Source organism: Berghia stephanieae, chromosome 3, assembly GCF_034508935.2.
Source record: "Berghia stephanieae isolate SIO BIC M18660-M18661 chromosome 3, UCSD_Bste_1.3, whole genome shotgun sequence".
Classification (NCBI taxonomy): domain Eukaryota; kingdom Metazoa; phylum Mollusca; class Gastropoda; order Nudibranchia; family Aeolidiidae; genus Berghia; species Berghia stephanieae.
In genome coordinates this window covers 96824862-96844016 of record NC_088362.1, presented here as the reverse complement: position 1 = coordinate 96844016, position 19155 = coordinate 96824862, and the positions used below count along the sequence as shown (strand labels likewise).

The following is a 19155-nucleotide window of genomic DNA, read 5'->3' as shown; positions in this document are numbered from 1 at the left end:
AGTGGACATTGATAAGTCCAATGTATATATATAAAGAAGGGAGTGAATCCAATTGTCATCTACATGTATTGATTGACAAATTATGAACACAAGCTGTATGATAATGATAAAATTAAGTGTTTATTTAATAACGCAATAACAAAGCTGCCAAATCCAATTTTTTATTTTTGGGTCTGTTTTTTTTTAGTTTGCACCGTAAAGCGTGAGGAAAATAGGGCAATAGTTTGATGCTTAACAAGTAGAACGAGAGATGATGCCCGTAAAAAGTGTTATTACATTTTTTTCAGAGACCATGCTGTACTGTTAATGGCCAGGTACTCCTTTTATACCTGAATACGGTACAAGAATGAGACAGCATAGCCACACATAACAGAATGGACAATTCAGGATAAAATGTAAAACCTGCAGTCATCTCTCTCTCTTTAAATAAAATCATTACTAGTGTTCATGGTAAAAAATTTCAAATGCTCGTGTAGTTAAATAATTTAAAGCATGGATACATTATTTACCACACAAACCAATCATTAAAATTTACAAAAACTATAAAGTTTAGGTATAAGTGGCTCAGAATAAAAATAAATTTAAATATTGAGAATTTATTTCAATACTTATGTCGAAAGAAAATCAGTTAAAGAAGAAAATGATATAGCTGCACAGAGGTGAGAAAAAGCTTTAACATTTAAAATTAGCTTTTGTAATAAACAGTGGCAAACAAGAGAGGTGGCCTCCACAAAGGACAAAGGCAGTTTTTGTCCCAATAGAGAAAAAAGGAAACCTACAAGAATGTACAAATTATCGAAACAATTGCACTCTTCAGTCATGCAAGTAAAAATTTTACTCAAAATAATGATGAAATGACATGAAATAAAGCTTGATGAGAAATTAATCTACCGTATCTCAGGCAGGCTTTCAATTCAAACAAAAAGGCGCACACGAAATCAAATTTTCAATATTCATGCTCTGATAGAAAGATGTAGAGAGGCGAACACAAACCTACACATGTGCTTCATTGACTAAACTAAAGCCTTTATGTGAAACACTAAAAATTGATTGACACTTTTTTAAAAACGAACTACCATTACAAAATTGTAAACCCGATCTCGAATTTATACCTCAATCAATCAGTCTGCTTCTGAACATGGACTATCCACATGGCTTCCAGTCAAAAGGGATGTGAGGCAAGGCTGCATTCTGTCTCCCTCTCTTTTCAGTCTCTACACTGAAAATATCATGAGAGGGGTCGTTGATGATGAGACTGAACAAAGCCACATAAAAATTAAATGGCAAGTCAATCTTAGATCTGAGATATGCAGACGACACTGTACTCCTGTCAACATCGTAATGGACAATGATAAAAGTCCAAAGCTCAAATTTAAGTTAATGGAGAAAAACTGGTGTGTGTCAACAATTTTGTATATATCTTGGGGTAAGAATAGAGGCGAATGGGAAATTGACCCCTGACTGATATCCAAATGAGGATAACACTTGCCCAAACAAAATAGACAAATGATGACATTATGGAAAAGTGAAAGCATCTGTAATATAATCATACTTAGTTGAAAACAGCCAATATGGCAACACCATATGGACCTGGCAACTAAAATACCAACTTCCCCTCAGTTGTGAATAAACATGGTTGACGACTAGACCATATGTGTTTTGTTTGTCATTCATAGTACCACACTCAAATCATAACAAGCTGGATATACTGGAACATTGAACTGGATGACGAATCCAGTTACCTGACAACCTTCAATACCCCTTTCGGCAGATACAGATTCTTGAGAATGCCATTTGGTCTGAAAATGAGCCCAGACATTTTTCAAGCCAAGATCGATCAGACTTTTGAAGGATGCAAAGGCGTGATTGGAATATCAGACGATATTGTGGTACATGGGGAGACAGAAGAAGAACATGATGCCAACCTCAATGAGATGTTGAAAAGAAGTGAAGCCACCGGTTTGAAACTGAATCCAGACAAGTGCAAAATAAAACAAAACAGCATCAAATTTTATGGCATCATATGCTCAGAAGATGGTATAAAACCAGACCCTGCAAAAGTAGCAGCTCTCAAGAATATGAAGCCACCACAAACGCCCCGAGAACTACAATCATTCCTAGGACTGACGACATACATGAGCACATTCATTCCAAACACCAGTGACCTTACTGCACCTCTAAGAGAAATCCTGAAAAAGACAGCGATTTTTGTTGGAATGCTACAATGCAAGAAGCTTATGACAAAATCAAAGAGGCTATATCTGAAAAAGTAACACTTGCATACTTCGACAGCAGGAAATCAATCACGGTCCAAGTAGATGCATCACTGAAAAGGTTAGGGGCCACACTTCTACAAGAAGGTCTCCCCGTTGCATTCGCCAGCAAATCCCTCACGGAAGAGGAAACAAGATATGCCAATATAGAGAGAGAAATGTTGGCTGTCGTTTATGGCTGCGAAAGATTCCACACCTATCTATATGGACACCAATTCATTGTGGAAAGCGACCATAAACCCCTTGAGTCCATCCAACTCAAACATTTGAAGGCAGCACCACCTAGATTGCAACGAATGCTGCTTAGAATTCAGCCTTACAACTTGAAGATAAAATATGTTCCAGGCAAGGAAATGGCAATTGCAGACTCAGTGTCAAGAATCTCTCCACAAGAAATGAACATTCCATACTTTCAGAATTCAGCAACGACAAGCTTCAGAGGATCAAAGAGGAAGTCGAACAAGACACAGAACTAAATGCTCTCAAGCATACAGTTTTCACTGGATGGCCAGAGAAAATTTAAGATGTTGACTACCTCTGCAGACCCTATTGGAACTACAGAGATGAAATCAGCATAGAGGAAGGTATTTTGCTAAAAGGCAGAAGAGTTATCATTATCATACCCAAAACATTACAGAAAGAGATCCTTGAAACACTCCATAAACCACACCTGGGGATTGAAAAAACTCAACTAAGGGCACGAGCTTCAGTGTTTTGGAGAAACATAACCAGAGACATAGCAGAAATCACGAAAGAGTGTAAAACATGCCAAGCTTACCAACCATCTCAAAGGAAAGAACCTCTCATCCCTTCTGAAGTTCCACCCCATGCATGGCACACAATAGGTACAGACCTGTTCTACCTTGATGGAGAAGAATACCTTTTGGTTGCAGATTACTTCACAAAGTTTCATTTTGTAAGGAAGATTCCGCAAAACCAAAGCACTAGCCAAAAAATAGTGACACTAACGAAACAAATCATTAGTGAACATGGGATTCCTGTAACCATAAGATCAGACAATGGTCCTCATTTCAGCGGGAATGCATACAAAAATTTTACACAAAATTATGGAATCCGCCATGACACAAGTTCACCTCACTATCCACGTAGCAATGGATTCATCGAGAGCCAGGTGAAAATAGTGAAACGTACACTCAAGAAAGCACGTGAAACAGCATCAGATCCATTCATGGCCATGTTAGCTCTCAGGACAACTCCGATTGACAATAACACTCCATCACCTGCCCAACTACTCTATGGCCGACAACTGAAAGATGATTTGCCAAGAAAAGAATCTCGTGCTCCAGACCTAGAAGAAACCAAATGCCATCTTGAGAATCGGCAGAAAACCCAAGAACACTACTACAATAGATCAACGTATCAACTCCCAAAATTATCAATGGGACAGCCAGTAACCTACCAAAACAAATCGACCAACAGATGGCAACAAGGTATCATAATGCAGAAAGACGAACATCCCAGATCGTACCTTGTCAGAACAGAAAACGACAACATCATTCGTCGAAATAGGCACCATCTACGTCCATTGCCAAATCCAAATACAGCAAGACCAATATCGACATCTAGTGCCAATCATCAGATGGTACAGACAACGGCAGCACAGGTCGAGCTCCCATGCTCACCTGTGCCCGAACAGAACAAGCACGAGCGCTCTTCTGTTCGTGAAGACAATCTGTCTTCACAGGAACACAACACACAGACAAACAAAAGTAAATCACCTTATATAACTAGAAGTGGTCGTACTGTTAAGGTTCCACAGACTTACAAATGATAGGCATGGCCATTTAGCATGAAATATGATTGTGAATATGACCACTAACACGACAAACTTGCAAACACTAGATGCAAATATACACTAAAATAAGCCGCTAGGGCATTGGATAGGTTTTACATTTATCATAATTCAGTCAGTAGTTTAGAAACAGAGGAAACATCTTTTCACAGAAGAATAAAATGAAAAACGTTGACTATAACCTCAACATTATAATGTTGTTGGAAAGGGGGATGTTATATAATCATACTTAGTTGAAAACAGCTAATATGGCAACACCATATGGACCTGGCAACTAAAATACCAACTTCCCCTCAGTTGTGAATAAACATGGTTGACGACTAGACCACATGTGTTTTGTTTGTCATTCATAGTACCACACTCAAATCATAACAGCATCCAAATGAAAATATTAAGAAAATGCATCTTTCCAACAGCATTATATGGATGTGAATCATGGACAATCACAACAAACGATGAAAATATAATCAATGCATATGACCTGAAATGCTACAGGAAAATTCTCCACATTACCTGGACAACAAAGGAAACTGACCAAAATGTGAAAGAGTCCTTGGGCATTAAAGTAAAGAGCCGAATCTCATCAAGATGATACAGAAAATAAAACTTGATTTTTTTTTTTTTGGACATAAACAGAAACATAACACCCTTGAACATTTTTTTCTAGAGGGTATTGTGGAGGGTAAGATGGTCACAAGGCGTCAGCGGATGGATGAAAAAGACAAAAGCGTCTTTCAGTTGGCAGTTGTGGAGGCCAGGAAGGATAAGCCATGACGATGATGATTAGTGATCAGTTAGCAGCTCTCAATGCATCAGCTGTATTTAGGGGCACAGCTGCAAAATCTTGTTGGTACCACCATGTTGGGGACCAGGGAATATCTGGCAATTCATAAATTTGACCATGACGTTTCGTAATTGATAATTATTACTACACTCCAGTCAGCATGCTTTCCTCAAACTCATTCGATTGTCCCGATTTTTTTAACCTATTATTCTTTGTTGTCATTCCATTCCTTTCTCAAACTAATATTTACTTCAAACATGGTTTCCTCCAACTAATTTCACCCAGCGAACTTTTAAAAAATTAAATTAATTGAAGTTGTTTTTAAAAAAAATGTTTTGTTATGAGTCCGATGATTTCAACCACTGATGATTTACTGTGACACTGACAGTTACGAATGGTGTATCGTGTGTATCTATCTACACTACAGGTGTGTGTGTATACAATATGATACACACACAGTCACTCACACACTTTATTTTATCCTCGGTTCACGTAACCGAAACCTCTCTGCTTATTCTTATCCTTACATCGCCATTATTTCTACTTTCATTGCCACGCACCATGATTTGCTAATGGTTAGATACTACAGTAAATGAATGTCGTGATACAGCAACCCCCCCCCCCCCCCCCCCCCTCAAACACACACACACTTCAACCCCTTGCAACATGTCATTACATATCAATAAAGTAAATAAAGAATGAAAAGTTCCATTTATTCATCAAATTTGTCCTAGGGTCTATTCCAAAGGAAGATTGAAATAATCCAGGTGTCAGCCGCAGCACAGCGCCACAAATTGAGCAAGGGAAGGTGGCTAGCTGACTGTTATATAACACAGTGGACATTCAAACTCGGTAATCTTTCGAATATGAAGAAAAGACCAAACCACCCCCCTCCCCACATGTCGTTATGGAAACGTATGGTTTCCCTGAACATTTTTACAAGTCCCAAGGAGTTTGAGTATTAATATTCATGATGGTCCCCACAAACAAATTGATGATAAGAAAGAACAGCAATATAACAAGAATTGGGGGAGGGGGGGGGGTAGGTACAACAAGGTTTTACTGTACTCCTGCTTTACTATTATTTAAACATAGAAATGTGTTTTAAGACTTAAATCCAACCACCGTCTGTTGTGGTACAAAGTCAAGACCAATTTGATTACATATGCCTTGTGTTGAGGGGATATATACCCTCTCTTTTGGACTGAGAAGACTACTCCTATCTTTCTCCAACACTTGGTACTGGTCCAGGACAAAATCTGTGATGTCTTTGATATTCACAACATCTTTAGTACCGTAATTTTTCAAGGCCTGCATAAGAAGAGATGAAATTTTTATAAAGTGGATAGATTGTAAAATCGGTAGGAGAAGAATGATACAAATTTCTATTACAGTTGAAACTAATCGGAACAAAATTCAAATGTCTATTCCATATTAGTATTAGATAAATATGTTTACACACTGAGTAAATATAATATAAGAGTAAGAGCAAAAATTCAGATATATTGCTTATTCACACGAATACTTTAGTTCTGTATTACTGTACTGTTACACAGTACAGATCGAGTATGATAGCCTCAGATAATTCCATTTTTATGCAAGTCAAATATTTCATTGTGTCTATTAACAAAGTGCAAATTTACTTATTATTCCCTATCAGCATGGATGAAAGAAACTAAACAACTGACTTTCATACATATTCATCGTAACACAATTGCTGGCCCTACAAAAGAAAGAATAAGTGTAGAAAGGGGATGGGGTGAAAGTGGAAGAAGTACCAATTGCATTGTGAAGTAGACCTGTATCCTTAGTGTGAAAGTTAGAAACTGTGTCTGTTTGGGATCCCTCGTAAAGTGCAGTGGGTATATTTAATGGATATTGCGCTATATAAAATATTAAAAAGTAAAAGGAATTATATAACTAAATACAAACTTTTCCTCTTAGTCCAAGCTGGATAGCTCTCCTTTTCAGACTCTCCCCCTTTGGAGTGTGATCAGGGTCCCACTGAATTCGAACTTCATCCGATTTCCTTGATTCTTGGTCACCCTGAAATTGACAAACATTTGTTGGATTATAGTTATAGAAATAATCACCAATGCAAGTCATTTCACCAAAATTGTTGCTTTTGAAATGAAATTTATTAAATAGGCATGTAAAATTATATTTCAAAATAAATATCATATATTTTAACAATTGGATGTGGGGAAAAAAAAAAAAAGTCAGGCCTCCACTATAGTTATTGTGAGATGGGGTCGCAAGTAGAGGTGTTTGTTTCTCAAACATGTTCTGATCTCCTGGTTCTTGAAGCTGTGTTTGCAGATAGGACAGATCCAGTGGTCAACATATTGCCACCATTGCCGGCTTACTAATAATAATAATAATATGTTTCTATAATGCCTAATCAACCACTTAAAAGTGCTCTGCAGTGCTAGAATATTTCTTTAAAATCGATAAAACTTCATCCTCAGTAGCTAGCCTGAACGAATCCATAGTTGTAAAAGAGTGATGGCACAAATCGGGTGGTGAATCAATATTAGTGGGACGTGGATGATAATTCGTAGTGGCTTGATTAAAATTGTCCAGCTCTTTTCAGACAATATAAATTTTGCTTTTAAAATAAGTAGAAAAATGCGTAGCCGATTCACCTGGGCAGCTATGGGCAGGTAATAGGGAATGAGATTAGCGGAAGAGTAGCATCCCTTGATTGGACGACACCTTACAGTGAGAACGTCAAAATGGTTTTGCACATGCGTCTCTCTTGACCTCGCTTTTGGTGAAGTGTCTCATGCCGCACAACCAACATGACATTCTCTCTCTAATAACTTTTCCGATCGTGACTTCCAATCAAGGGACGCTACTCTTCCGCTAATCTCATTCCCTATATAGAGGAATTAGATGAATGGCTTTTGGTCAGGATGTATAAATTTTATATAATGCCTTAAGGTTGTCTTTCGTGGACAGTACTGTATCCTTTACATAGTTTGAACGAGCAGATGTTATAGCTTTATTACAAGCATTACAAATGGATACATATATTTGGCAGGGAACTTCAAGTTTTGACTTGCTCCCGTTTTTCTCTGCACGCCTCAATTTATGTTTCTTTTGTCTTATTTCTTCATTGTACCGTTGGGTGTTTGGTCAATTGATGTTCTAGGTGACAGTGGGACATTGATTATTCAAGGCGCTAGACGTGGTGTCATTGAATAATTGGATCATATCAGATAATGGAGAGGCGTTTTTTATAGATTCAGTAATGTCACAAGATATCATTTTGTTCTTAAAAGCATCTAAATCAGGTGATTTTGTTTTTCTGTAATTAATGCATTTACTAACAGGAGGAGGACTATTTATATTCATAAAAAATGAAAAGAATTTATGATCTGAGATGTTAGAATCTTTGATGGTAATTGGAGAGATAAATTTGTTATTGTTTCTCGCGATGACGAAATTATGTGCCCTTTAATGTGTGTAGATTCTTGGAGGAGCTGGGACAGGATGTGGGATTTTAAAACAGTGCAGAATTTTTAATGTTGTCAAAATGAATATTAAAATTGCTAAGAAGTAAATTTTCCATTCTGGGTAGTTTTGTTGAGTATAAAAATTTCACATTCATCTAAAAATGTTGTAAAACTGGAATCATTCTTCCGGGAATAAGGTAGATGGTGGAGGCCGGATAATTGATAAATAGCATTGTGACAGGATAAAATCACTTCTAGATCTTCAAAAGACTTGTATGGTGTGAATATTACTTCTTTGGTTTCAAGGGATGTTTTAAAAATAATCATGACGCCACCACCTTTCTGTTTTGTGTGTTGACATTAAATATACCAAAACCCTCTACTAAACAAGCTCTCTCAATTGCCAAAAACATTGTTAAAATGTTAAAATTATCTTACACATAAAAACTGACATTAACAGAATTAAGCCAATCATTGAAAATTGAAAACGTTTGGCACCTACTCGTGATCATGCAACTGCATTAAAAATTAAAGTTGCTGATTCATGCCGCCTAGAATTAGCTGTCTTCAACTTTTTAACTTTCCACCAAAGAATCAGCAATTTCCTTAATCAGGATCATTAACAATAACAAGTTCACAATTGTATAATGGAAGTGTTAACCTTGCATTTCTAAAAATTATTTAGAAAAAAAAATCAAGAATATAGTGATTAAACAGATCTTGAGAAGGAAAAAATAATACTGTTAAAATAACTTACTCCTTTGCCAGATTTAGCAACAGCCAAAATATTTTCAAACCCTTGCCTTGTCAACCATACAGCTAAGACTCGTTCTTGGTTGTGTTTTTGAGCCCAGCCACATCGGTACATCATCCACATGAAGTTTGTCTTGATCCATGACATGCGTTCGTATTTAAAATCAGGACCACCGAATCTGAAATTTATAATGAACTTTTTAAACAGCCTATTAATTTAAATGAAATTATATTATATTTGAAATACGAGCTATCAAATCTGGGTTGAGATAAAATATGCACATGCCTCAAATTATTGGTATAATTCTAACATTATTTTGCCATGGTCTAGAAAATTAAAATAATTAACCATATGAAACTTGGGTTAAATTCCTCTGGTCTGTTAAAATAAAATGCTGAATACTAAAATTTCATTAAACTTTGATTTCATATTTTGGCATCAGTTTCACCCCGACAAAATACCAGATTTAGGTGTTTTAAAAATTCCTTCAATACCTACGGTACATGAATTTTTATTCTCAGCTTGTCAGCTGTCTGAAAATAATACTTAACTACCAGGTGACCCCAAAATAATGAAAACCCAAAAGACTAGCTAATATCAGAAATGTTATAAAATATATAAAAACAAAATGGGTTTAATTTAAAAGAGTATTAATTCGAGTTTATTATATGAAACTTACATGAATGTATGACAATATCTGTAGATTTTAGAGCACATGTTCTAGGTAATACCCTTTTCTCTCAATGCACAATTTTAATCTGGATACAAAATTGTTATTATAGTCTAATAGTCTGACATTGTTCCACGTAGATTCTCTTCAATTGCTTTGAAGCCTCCTATCTCTAATGTGATAAATTGGTGAATGTTTCATGCATCATGAAATATTTTAAGTATTTCCACAAGAAGTCGTATAGATTAAAGATTTGGCTGTGACTTGCCAATTCATGTCGGGTTGGTCATTTCCGATCGATTTACTCTTGTTACTAAATGGTCTTGCATCCATTTCATGGTAACATGAGTGGTATGGGGAGCAGCCGAGTCTTGTTTTAGCCATTGAAACCTTAAACATGCAATCCCCTTTGCATCACACCACCGGGCTGGGAACTCCAATAAATATAATTTTTACTGTTTCTATAGCCATTTAAGTAAAAAAAGATTCATCTCATGATGTTCTTTAAAACCTTTTTTTATTTTTAGTCTCTTTAAATGTTCAATTTCTTCAAGCATCACAATTCTATATCCTTGCATGGGTGAGGGGGAGGGGGGGGGGGGATAGTTTAGTTAACTGATTAATCATCCCAATCTATTCAGTTCTTTCAGACTTTAAACACTGTGCTTTGAAGAGTAATCTTTTACTCATATTTTGCACCAATCCATGTGTTTTAAACTTACTTGGCTATTTCCAAATGGTTGACTTTGTAGGAATCGGAATAGCATCTTTGTTACATGTGTCAGGGTTCAAGTGTTTAGCAAATGAGGCTTGAGTTTTCTTGATTGATTTCGTTTCAAGATATGCGCTTACCACAAAAATGCGTTTTGGTAAACCAAATGTCTATTTTCTCAATACTTCTTTGCATTCAATATTCAATCTGATTGTTTACATTTCCATTAACTCACTCAATCCTAGAGATTTTTGCTACTTTTCAAAATGGGAAAAAATGTATTATAAATGAGCATCTACATAGATAAATTATTCAACTACCATTAACGTGTAAATATTAAAAACATTAGCTTTGATACGACCATACGCCTATAATTTGTCTCATAAAAATGTAATAAATAGGCATGAGGTAAAAGTAACCCCGGGTAAACTACATGTAGTCGGTGTTAGGGTTGAGTGAGTTAATCTGGATAATTCAGCTAACTTTGGTCCATATTTGGTGCAAATTGATTGACAAACACCGGAGTTAGTAACTGATCTTTGGGTTTCCATTCTTTTTTGATCAATAGGTATTATTTGACTAGGTTTTAATTTGGTTGACATAGATGGCATTATGGTTAAAGATTTGCTTCCTAACATCAAGGACAGGACTGGGTCCCAGGTCCTGTTGTTAACCTATCAATGAATCCCAGGTCCTGTTGATAACCTATCAATGAATCCCAGGTCCTGTTGTTAACCTAGTAATGAATCCCAGGCCTGTTGTTAACCTATCAATGAATCCCAGGCCTGTTGTTAACCTGTTGTTAACCTATCAATGAATCCCAGGTCCTGTTGTTAACCTATCAATGAATCCCAGGTCCTGTTGTTAACCTATCAATGAATCCCAGGTCCTGTTGTTAACCTAGCAATGAATCCCAGGTCCTGTTGTTAACCTAGTAATGAATCTCAGGTCCTGTTGTTAACCTATCAATGAATCCCAGGTCCTGTTGTTAACCTATCAATGAATCCCAGGTCCTGTTGTTAACATATCAATGAATCCCAGGTCCTGTTGTTAACATATCAATGAATCCCAGGTCCTGTTGTTAACCTAGTAATGAATCTCAGGTCCTGTTGTTAACCTAGTAATGATCCCAGGTCCTGTTGTTAACCTATCAATGAATCCCAGGTCCTGTTGTTAACCTATCAATGAATCTCAGGTCCTGTATTGTTAACCTAGCAATGAATCCCAGGTCCTGTATTGTTAACCTAGCAATGAATCCCAGGTCCTGTATTGTTAACCTATCAATGAATCCCAGGTCCTGTTTTTCACCAGCAAATAATGAATAGCTGGCTCTTTTTAGACCAGGCAAAAGTAAAGATAACTTGGAACTGGTCCTTGAGCCAACAGTTCAATCTCTAACATCTGTTCAACAATGATTATTCTGTACTATAAATTATAATAAATTTTATATAGAAAGATCAAGGTCCTTGACTGGCACTCAAAATTTGAAACTGTAATTCAGATTGAAGATATGATCTGAATTAAGATATGAAACCAACTTACTGTTGATATTTTACGGCATAACTTGCAATCTTCGGGTTGTATGCTTGGTAGACAACAACAGTTTCATCATCATAATGGGCTAAAATGTGTTTTCCTTCTTGAGGCCATTGCCGTGACTGTTTAATGTATTCCTCCTTCACCAATTCAAATTTTTGAAACTTGATATCGCTCTTTTGACCAGGTGTACTTGGTTCTCCATCAAATGCTGCCATTCTTATCAATAATGTAAATTAAAACTTTAACTGTAAAAGCCAGATTACCTATCTTATAGGGATATTGTCACAACTCTACTAAATATATATATGCACTTTGTCAGAATACTTTACTCCTCTTCATATCTATCAATCTCAGTTTAAATCTGCTTCAAATTATTTTGATTGTGATTCTATGAAAGAAAATTGTTTTTTTTTTGTAGTAGGCTATAGAAAAAAGACTAGTGATAATGAGAAGCTATGATAACTTATTAATTAGATCAGAAGAAAAAGGTGAAATGAGCAGTAAATTACGTAAGCCTACGAAATCATGTTTATACAGTACAGCTCGCAAACAATGGTCTCGGATGCAATGAAGGTTTGGCTACAACGGGAAATTTTTTAATCCCCATTTTACGGACTACATAACTCATATAAATCACGCATGGCTATAACTGGGAATTGGTTCTTGGAACTCGGCTACATCACGAGTATGAGTTGCAAATTTAGAAAAGAACCACGCTCAAGAAAAAAAGCAAATCACACAAGGGCAACATAACTTATTGGGAACGGAGATAGGCTGGGGGTGGGCGAATAGTGGTTATTATGGGTACTATAGATATTTCTCTGTGTACTTTTTGTAACATGCTATGACAATGCAACAAAAGGCTAGTAAGAGTGACGGCCGCATGACTGACCAATCAACATGTTGATACACTCAGTCTAATGTAGAGTGAGGGGTGTGCGAGTCATGACTTATTGGTAACTGCCTAATGATAAATGGATGATGAGCTCCATGTGAAGCAAAGACTGTCTTTTATTATCATAAGGACAGTGCGCTACTTGTGTTCTGAAGTGCTGTAGTGGCTGTCAGTGGCCAGATTGGGATGGGTGGAAAATTGAGGAAAGTAGGATGGTAGATTTTAACTGTTAGATTGTTCCAACTCGCCTCTTCTTCTGAAGTAAGTCGTAGAGGGAGAAGGGGGGGGGGGGGGGGGGGGGAAATGGTGAGGGGTGGGAGTTAAACGGATAGAACTCAGAATCACGGTCATTTGATTTATTTACCTGGAGAGATAACTTGAAATGCGTTCTTTGCAATTTTGTATTTTCTTCAATATTGCAGCCCTTCAAATACTGTAAGGATGGATCTAACACTAACAGGACTCGGCTACAACAGGGATTTTTTTGTTAGTCCCAATATCCCCATTGTATCTGAGTGCCATTGCAATAAATTGATGAATATGTTCACTGCAGTTTTTTTCCTTGTTTTTTTTTTACGAACCAGCCTGTAAAGGACCTTATTCAATATAGTAGGCACCACCCAGAAATTCACATAAAACATATATTAGACACTCTCACGACATAACTGTTGTGGTTATTGAGGTTTGTCATTGTAAAATAGACACGAGAAAATGAGATGGAATGCGCTCAACAATAAAATTCTTTTTGCCAGAGAATCAAAAGGAAATTAAAAAAAAAAAAAAACTTAATATGTTTTAATTAACTGTAATCAAGGTATCACTGGCCAGGTTCTGCAGCAGTATTATATTTATTTTTTTAATGCGATTGTAAGTTATAATCCATTTCATTATAATCCTGTATGTTCAATCAATACACATGTTCTCAGACATATTGATGTCAGATATTATATTATTTTGATCTTTCCAATTTAGTGTGTTAGTTATTGTTACTCCTAGATATTTCAACCTGCTCACTTCTAGTAAAACCAAAGCTAGAGGTGCCTAAATGAGCCAGTAAAATGGAGAGAAAAATAAAGTGAGTAGATGTGACTCATATATAAGGGAACAACACAAAACAAACAACGTTTCGGCCCTTGGCCTTCGTCAGATCACTTCTAGTGTAGTGTTATGTATTGTGTATGGTGAATGTACGATTTTCCTATTGTTTTGTGAAGAATTTGAGAACCTGGCACTCGTGAGGATGGAATTCCATGCTATTTTCTATTTCCCAGCATTGTAAGCTATCTAGATCAACTTGAAGAATATCTGTGCCGTGTTTAATTTCTGCAAATAATTTCAGTTGGGTTCCTGGCAGTATGACAGTGTGGAAGGATCTATGTGAGTACTGATTTTGACTAACCATCAAGCTGCACTGCAACTGACGCCTGGGTTATTCTAGTCTTCACTTGAAATAGACACTAAAGACAAATTTCCCCTTGGTGACGAATAAAGGGAATTTAAATTTTTTTTAAAGAAAGTCAATGACCAAGATAATTTTAAGATAGGCTACTTTCAATTGATAGGATTAGTATTAGTATGTAAGTTACGATTTTAATAGCTATTATTTCCATGTTTTTAGAGCACAGGAATGACTATTTTTGCATCCTTAGAAAGTCAAAATCCATTTTTGACAGACAGGGGATCTGCTCCTCCATCCACCGCGAAGCCTACAGCTTTATTGTATAGATGATTGGGCGCAAAATATAAATAAACTACATTATGATTATTATCATTTATTAATATCATTTTTTTTTTTGATTTATTTATTTATTTATTCATTATTATTATTATTATTATTATTATTATTATTATTATTATTATTATTATTATTATTATTATTCATTATTATCTCATCATCATCATCATCATCATCATCATCATCATCATCATCATCATCATCATCATCATCATCATTATTATTATTATTATTATTATTATTATTATTATCATTATCATCATCATCATTATTATTTATATTATTATTATTATTTATTTTTATTATTATTATTATTATTATTATTATTATTATTATTATTATTATATTATTATTATCATTATTATTATTAATTATTATTATTATTATTATTATTATTATTATTATTATTATCATTATTATTATCATTATTATTATTATATATTATTATTATTATTATTATTATTATTATTATTATTATTATTATTATTATTATTATATTATTATTATTATTCATTATTATTATTATTATTCATTATTATATATTATCATTATTATTATTATCATTATTATTATTATTATTATTATTATTATTATTATTATTATTATTATTATTATTATTATTATTATTATTATCATTATTATGATCATTATTATATTATTATTATTATTATTATTATTATTATTATTATTATCATTATTATTATTATTATTATTATCATTACTATTATTATTATTATTATTATTATTATTATTATTATTATTATTATTATTATCATTATTATCATTATTATTATTATTATCATTATTATATTATTATTATTTATTATTATTATTATATATTATTAATTATTATTATTATTATTATTATTATTATTATTATTATTAAAAAAGGAATGCAGAGGCATCGTGGAGAAAATCGGGCCTTGAGATTGACCGGCTGATATATATAGCAAAAAAGCATAAGTATAAAACCACCTGCAAAAGAGCAAAAAGAAACTATTATAACACAAAACTGTCATCAGTGAGGGACACTAAGGAATTTTTCTCTGTTTCAAAGGAACTTTTAGGGGAAGAAAAGGGCATGTGTCTACCCACTAATATCCCGGTAGAAAAGCAGCCGGATGCATTTTCAGATTTCTTTTCGGGAAAAATATCGAAAATTCGGAACAATTTGGACCTCGTGCAAAATGAAGATATAAATTTCCACCCTTTTTCGGGTTCACAGGGATTCTCTTGTTTTAAAGAAACAACTGAAGAAGAAATTTCTAAAATAATTTTTTCATCTTCCTCGAAGTCATGTGATTTAGATCCTTTACCAACTAATATTTTGAAATTATGTCTTCCTGAATTGTTACCTTGCATAACTTATATTATAAATCAGTCACTTATCTCAGGACAAGTCCCAGATATCTATAAACATGCAATTGTAAAGCCTCTCATAAAAAGCAAAATCTCAATGTAAATGACCTTAGTAACTACCGTCCCGTCTCAAATCTGCCATTTCTTTCTAAAATCCTTGAAAAAGTTGTACTCAGACGTCTTTCACAACATCTCCATGAAAACAATCTATGGGAAAAATTTCAGTCAGCTTATCGTTCTTACCACAGCACAGAAACTGCTCTGTGCTGTGTTGCGAGTGATTTGCTTGATGTTTTAGATAAAGGTTCTGTTTCTCTTCTGACATTGTTAGACCTTTCGGCGGCGTTTGATACTATTGATCACGGTATTCTCATTAAACGACTTAATATAACATTTGGCTTGTCTGGGACTGTCTTGCAGTGGTTTGAATCTTATTTAGATGGCAGAAAGCAACAGGTTATGATTTTAGATAAACTTTCTCGTCAACATACATTGTCTTTTGGTGTTCCTCAAGGCTCTGTTTTGGGTCCAATTCTTTTTGTTTTGTATACTTCTCCATTATCTAATGTCATCACTGGTCATGGGCTGCGCTATCATCTCTATGCAGATGATACGCAACTTTATGCTACTGATAAAACTAAAAATCTCGAAAATATTGTGAAACGTGTGGAAGAATGTGTGACGGATGTGAAAGAGTGGATGGATGCAAACAAGTTGAAAATGAATGAGTCAAAAACAGAAGTGATGATTGTGGGAAATAGAGGGCTGTTGAAGGTGAATGATGGTCTTGAGGTGTTGATTGGGGGTGAAAAGATCAAAGTTTCAAAGACTGTGAAAAATTTGGGTGTCTATTTTGATTCAGAAATGAAAATGTCAGCTCACATTTCTGCTCTCTGTAAATCTTTATACTTTCAATTGAAGAAAATCAGTTCGATCCGTCAGTATATTGCAATTGGAACATGTAAAACATTGGTTGTTTCCCTCATTTTTTCGAAACTAGACTATTGTAACTCGCTGCTTGTCAACTTGCCTCAGGCTTCTATTAAACAATTGCAACTACTGCAAAACAGTGCTGCAAGATTAGTTTTTGGCAAAAAAAAATTTGATCATGCAACCCCTTTGTTGGCCTCTCTCCACTGGTTGCCCATTGAAAAGCGCACATATTACAAAGCAGCGTGTCTTGTTTATAAGTGTTTGGCTGGTATAGCACCGGCATATCTCACAGATCACGTGGTCATGTGTAAATTTGAAAATTACACTTTAAGATCATGTAATGACCAAACGAAAATTTCGGAAAAAAGATCAAGAACAAAATTTGGTGATAGATCGTTTGCTTGTTTCGGCCCAAGATTTGGAATGAACTACCACGTGGTCTGAGGGAGTGCAAGTCTTTACCTACTTTTAAAAAGAATCTCAAGACACATTTTTACTGTATTTGTTTTTCTTGACTCTATATGAATCCTTGATTTGGCTATGAATTGTTATTGTTGTTATTATTTTATTTTTTTATTTTTTCACTTAAAATTGATATTTATATTGTAAAGTGCCCAGAGCTTGTGTTTTACACGAGAATGAGCGCTATATAAATGTGTATTATTATTATTATTATTATTATTATTATTATTATTATTATTATTATTATTATTATTATTATTACTATTTTTATTATTATTATTATTTTGCGTTTCGTTGACGAGGAGGATGTGTCTGTTGTTGTGTAGTGATGGTGGTGTTGATGTGGTGATTGTAGTGGTGGTATTGATTGTTGCTTAGTTTTGATAACGATCTGGTAGCTGTGGTAGTGGTAGTAATGATGATGATATGATTATGATGGTTGTGGTTGTAGTAGGGGCAGTGGTAGCGATGATGACGAGGAGGATGAAGATGATGTAAAGGTGGCTGTGGTTGCTATAGTTTTGATAACGATGTGGAGGTTGCTGTGGTAGTAGTAGTAACGATGATGTTGTGGTGGATGTAGTAGTAGATGTATTTTATTGATTGTAAATTCTATTATTTGCAGGAGCACTGAGATGTGAGTAATGAGCAATGGCGAGAGAATGTGTGTTTGTGTGTGTGTGTGTGTGTGAGAGAGAGAGAGAGAGAGAGAGAGAGAGAGAGAGAGAGAGAGAGAGAGAGAGAGAGAGAGATTCCTGGAACTTTATAAAATATATTTAACTATCTAACTGTAAATAATACAATAAACGGGGACGGCACTATTTTCATTAAAGTAATCTGACAATAAGCTGATAGATTTCAAAATGAGAACGAATGATCAAGTCGGAGAGGTGGGGACTGGGAAACTTTCATGGATTGGATTGGGGTAACTAAAACAAAACAAAACAAAACACGATCTTGTCAGGTTTCAGACTTGAAGGAAAATTTGAAACGTTCAAAATGTCAATTCTAAGACACAGAATGTTCCAATCATCCCTCCTTTTCTTTCCTCAAACTAACACACAACTGAGAAGAAGCAGTTAATAAACCTTACAAACAAAATGGCAGATCTCCAATGTAAACAAAGTTACAACAAAAACAAAAAAGACCTAAATGATGGGTGGTTTAAGGGGATATCTACACAACTCGATTTGAAAAGCGATTTACACCAGTTTCCAACATCATTCCTATGCTCTACATCCAAAGAAAGGTTGGTGTTGCGATGAAAATGGAAAAAAAAAAAAAAGAAACTCCAAAGTGAACATAATCTGGTGCAGACGTAAGCTGAGAAAATCGATAACTAACGTCGTTCTGACTTTGAGCCACGAATCTGTCTCTACCTCTACACATCTTAATCAACAATGAATCAATATTTATTACAAATGAACACAATACCATAAACTTAAACTTAAACTTAAACGATTTAATTTATCGTTATTTAGTATTCACGCTCAACCTTAATTATAATCAGTACAGACCAAATGATCATATTGGCAAACCTGATCTAAAATAACACTGTTGTGTATCATTATTTATCAGTTTTTTAAGATAAATATTTTCTGGGCCATTTAGGCCCAAGCCTGCAAACGGATCATTGCACAAGCAAAGTGAAATTTTATTATGTTTTCATGGTTTCAACTTTCAACTTTCAACTGTGAGGAAACGAAAGTTGGCCCTACAAAGTGATGAAACTGAAACACTTCTTTTTTTATTAGTTCCGCTTTCGATT

General features: G+C 34.8%; 1 protein-coding gene across 14 annotated transcripts; it reads right to left on the bottom strand.

Moving 5' to 3' along the window:
• Positions 1-96: 96 nt before the first annotated feature.
• On the bottom strand, positions 97-19126 carry LOC144968929 (uncharacterized). 14 transcript variants are annotated; one of them, XM_078907801.1, is made up of 5 exons: positions 18926-19126; positions 12007-12248; positions 9086-9260; positions 6803-6916; positions 97-6181 (listed from the first exon to the last, which is right to left on the bottom strand). In XM_078907801.1, exons 2-5 carry the CDS (start codon positions 12216-12218, stop codon positions 5975-5977), a joined length of 708 nt encoding a protein of 235 aa, XP_078763927.1. In that variant the 5' UTR covers positions 12219-12248; positions 18926-19126; the 3' UTR covers positions 97-5974. The 14 variants fall into 14 exon arrangements, with proteins under 14 accessions (XP_078763927.1, XP_078763917.1, XP_078763922.1 ...); XM_078907791.1 differs by having other exon boundaries at positions 12007-12425; positions 18905-19124; XM_078907796.1 differs by having other exon boundaries at positions 12007-12296; positions 18926-19124.
• Between the last annotated feature and the right edge of the window lie 29 nt (positions 19127-19155).

Coding starts and splice junctions, on each gene's coding strand:
- LOC144968929 (XM_078907801.1), bottom strand. CDS start 12,218: ATGGCAGCATTTGATGGAGAACCAAGTACACCTGGTCAAAAGAGCGAT. Junction 9,261..12,006: donor TATGCCGTAAAATATCAACA/GTAAGTTGGTTT, acceptor TATAAATTTCAG/ATTCGGTGGTCCTGATTTTA. Junction 6,917..9,085: donor TTGCTAAATCTGGCAAAGGA/GTAAGTTATTTT, acceptor TGTCAATTTCAG/GGTGACCAAGAATCAAGGAA.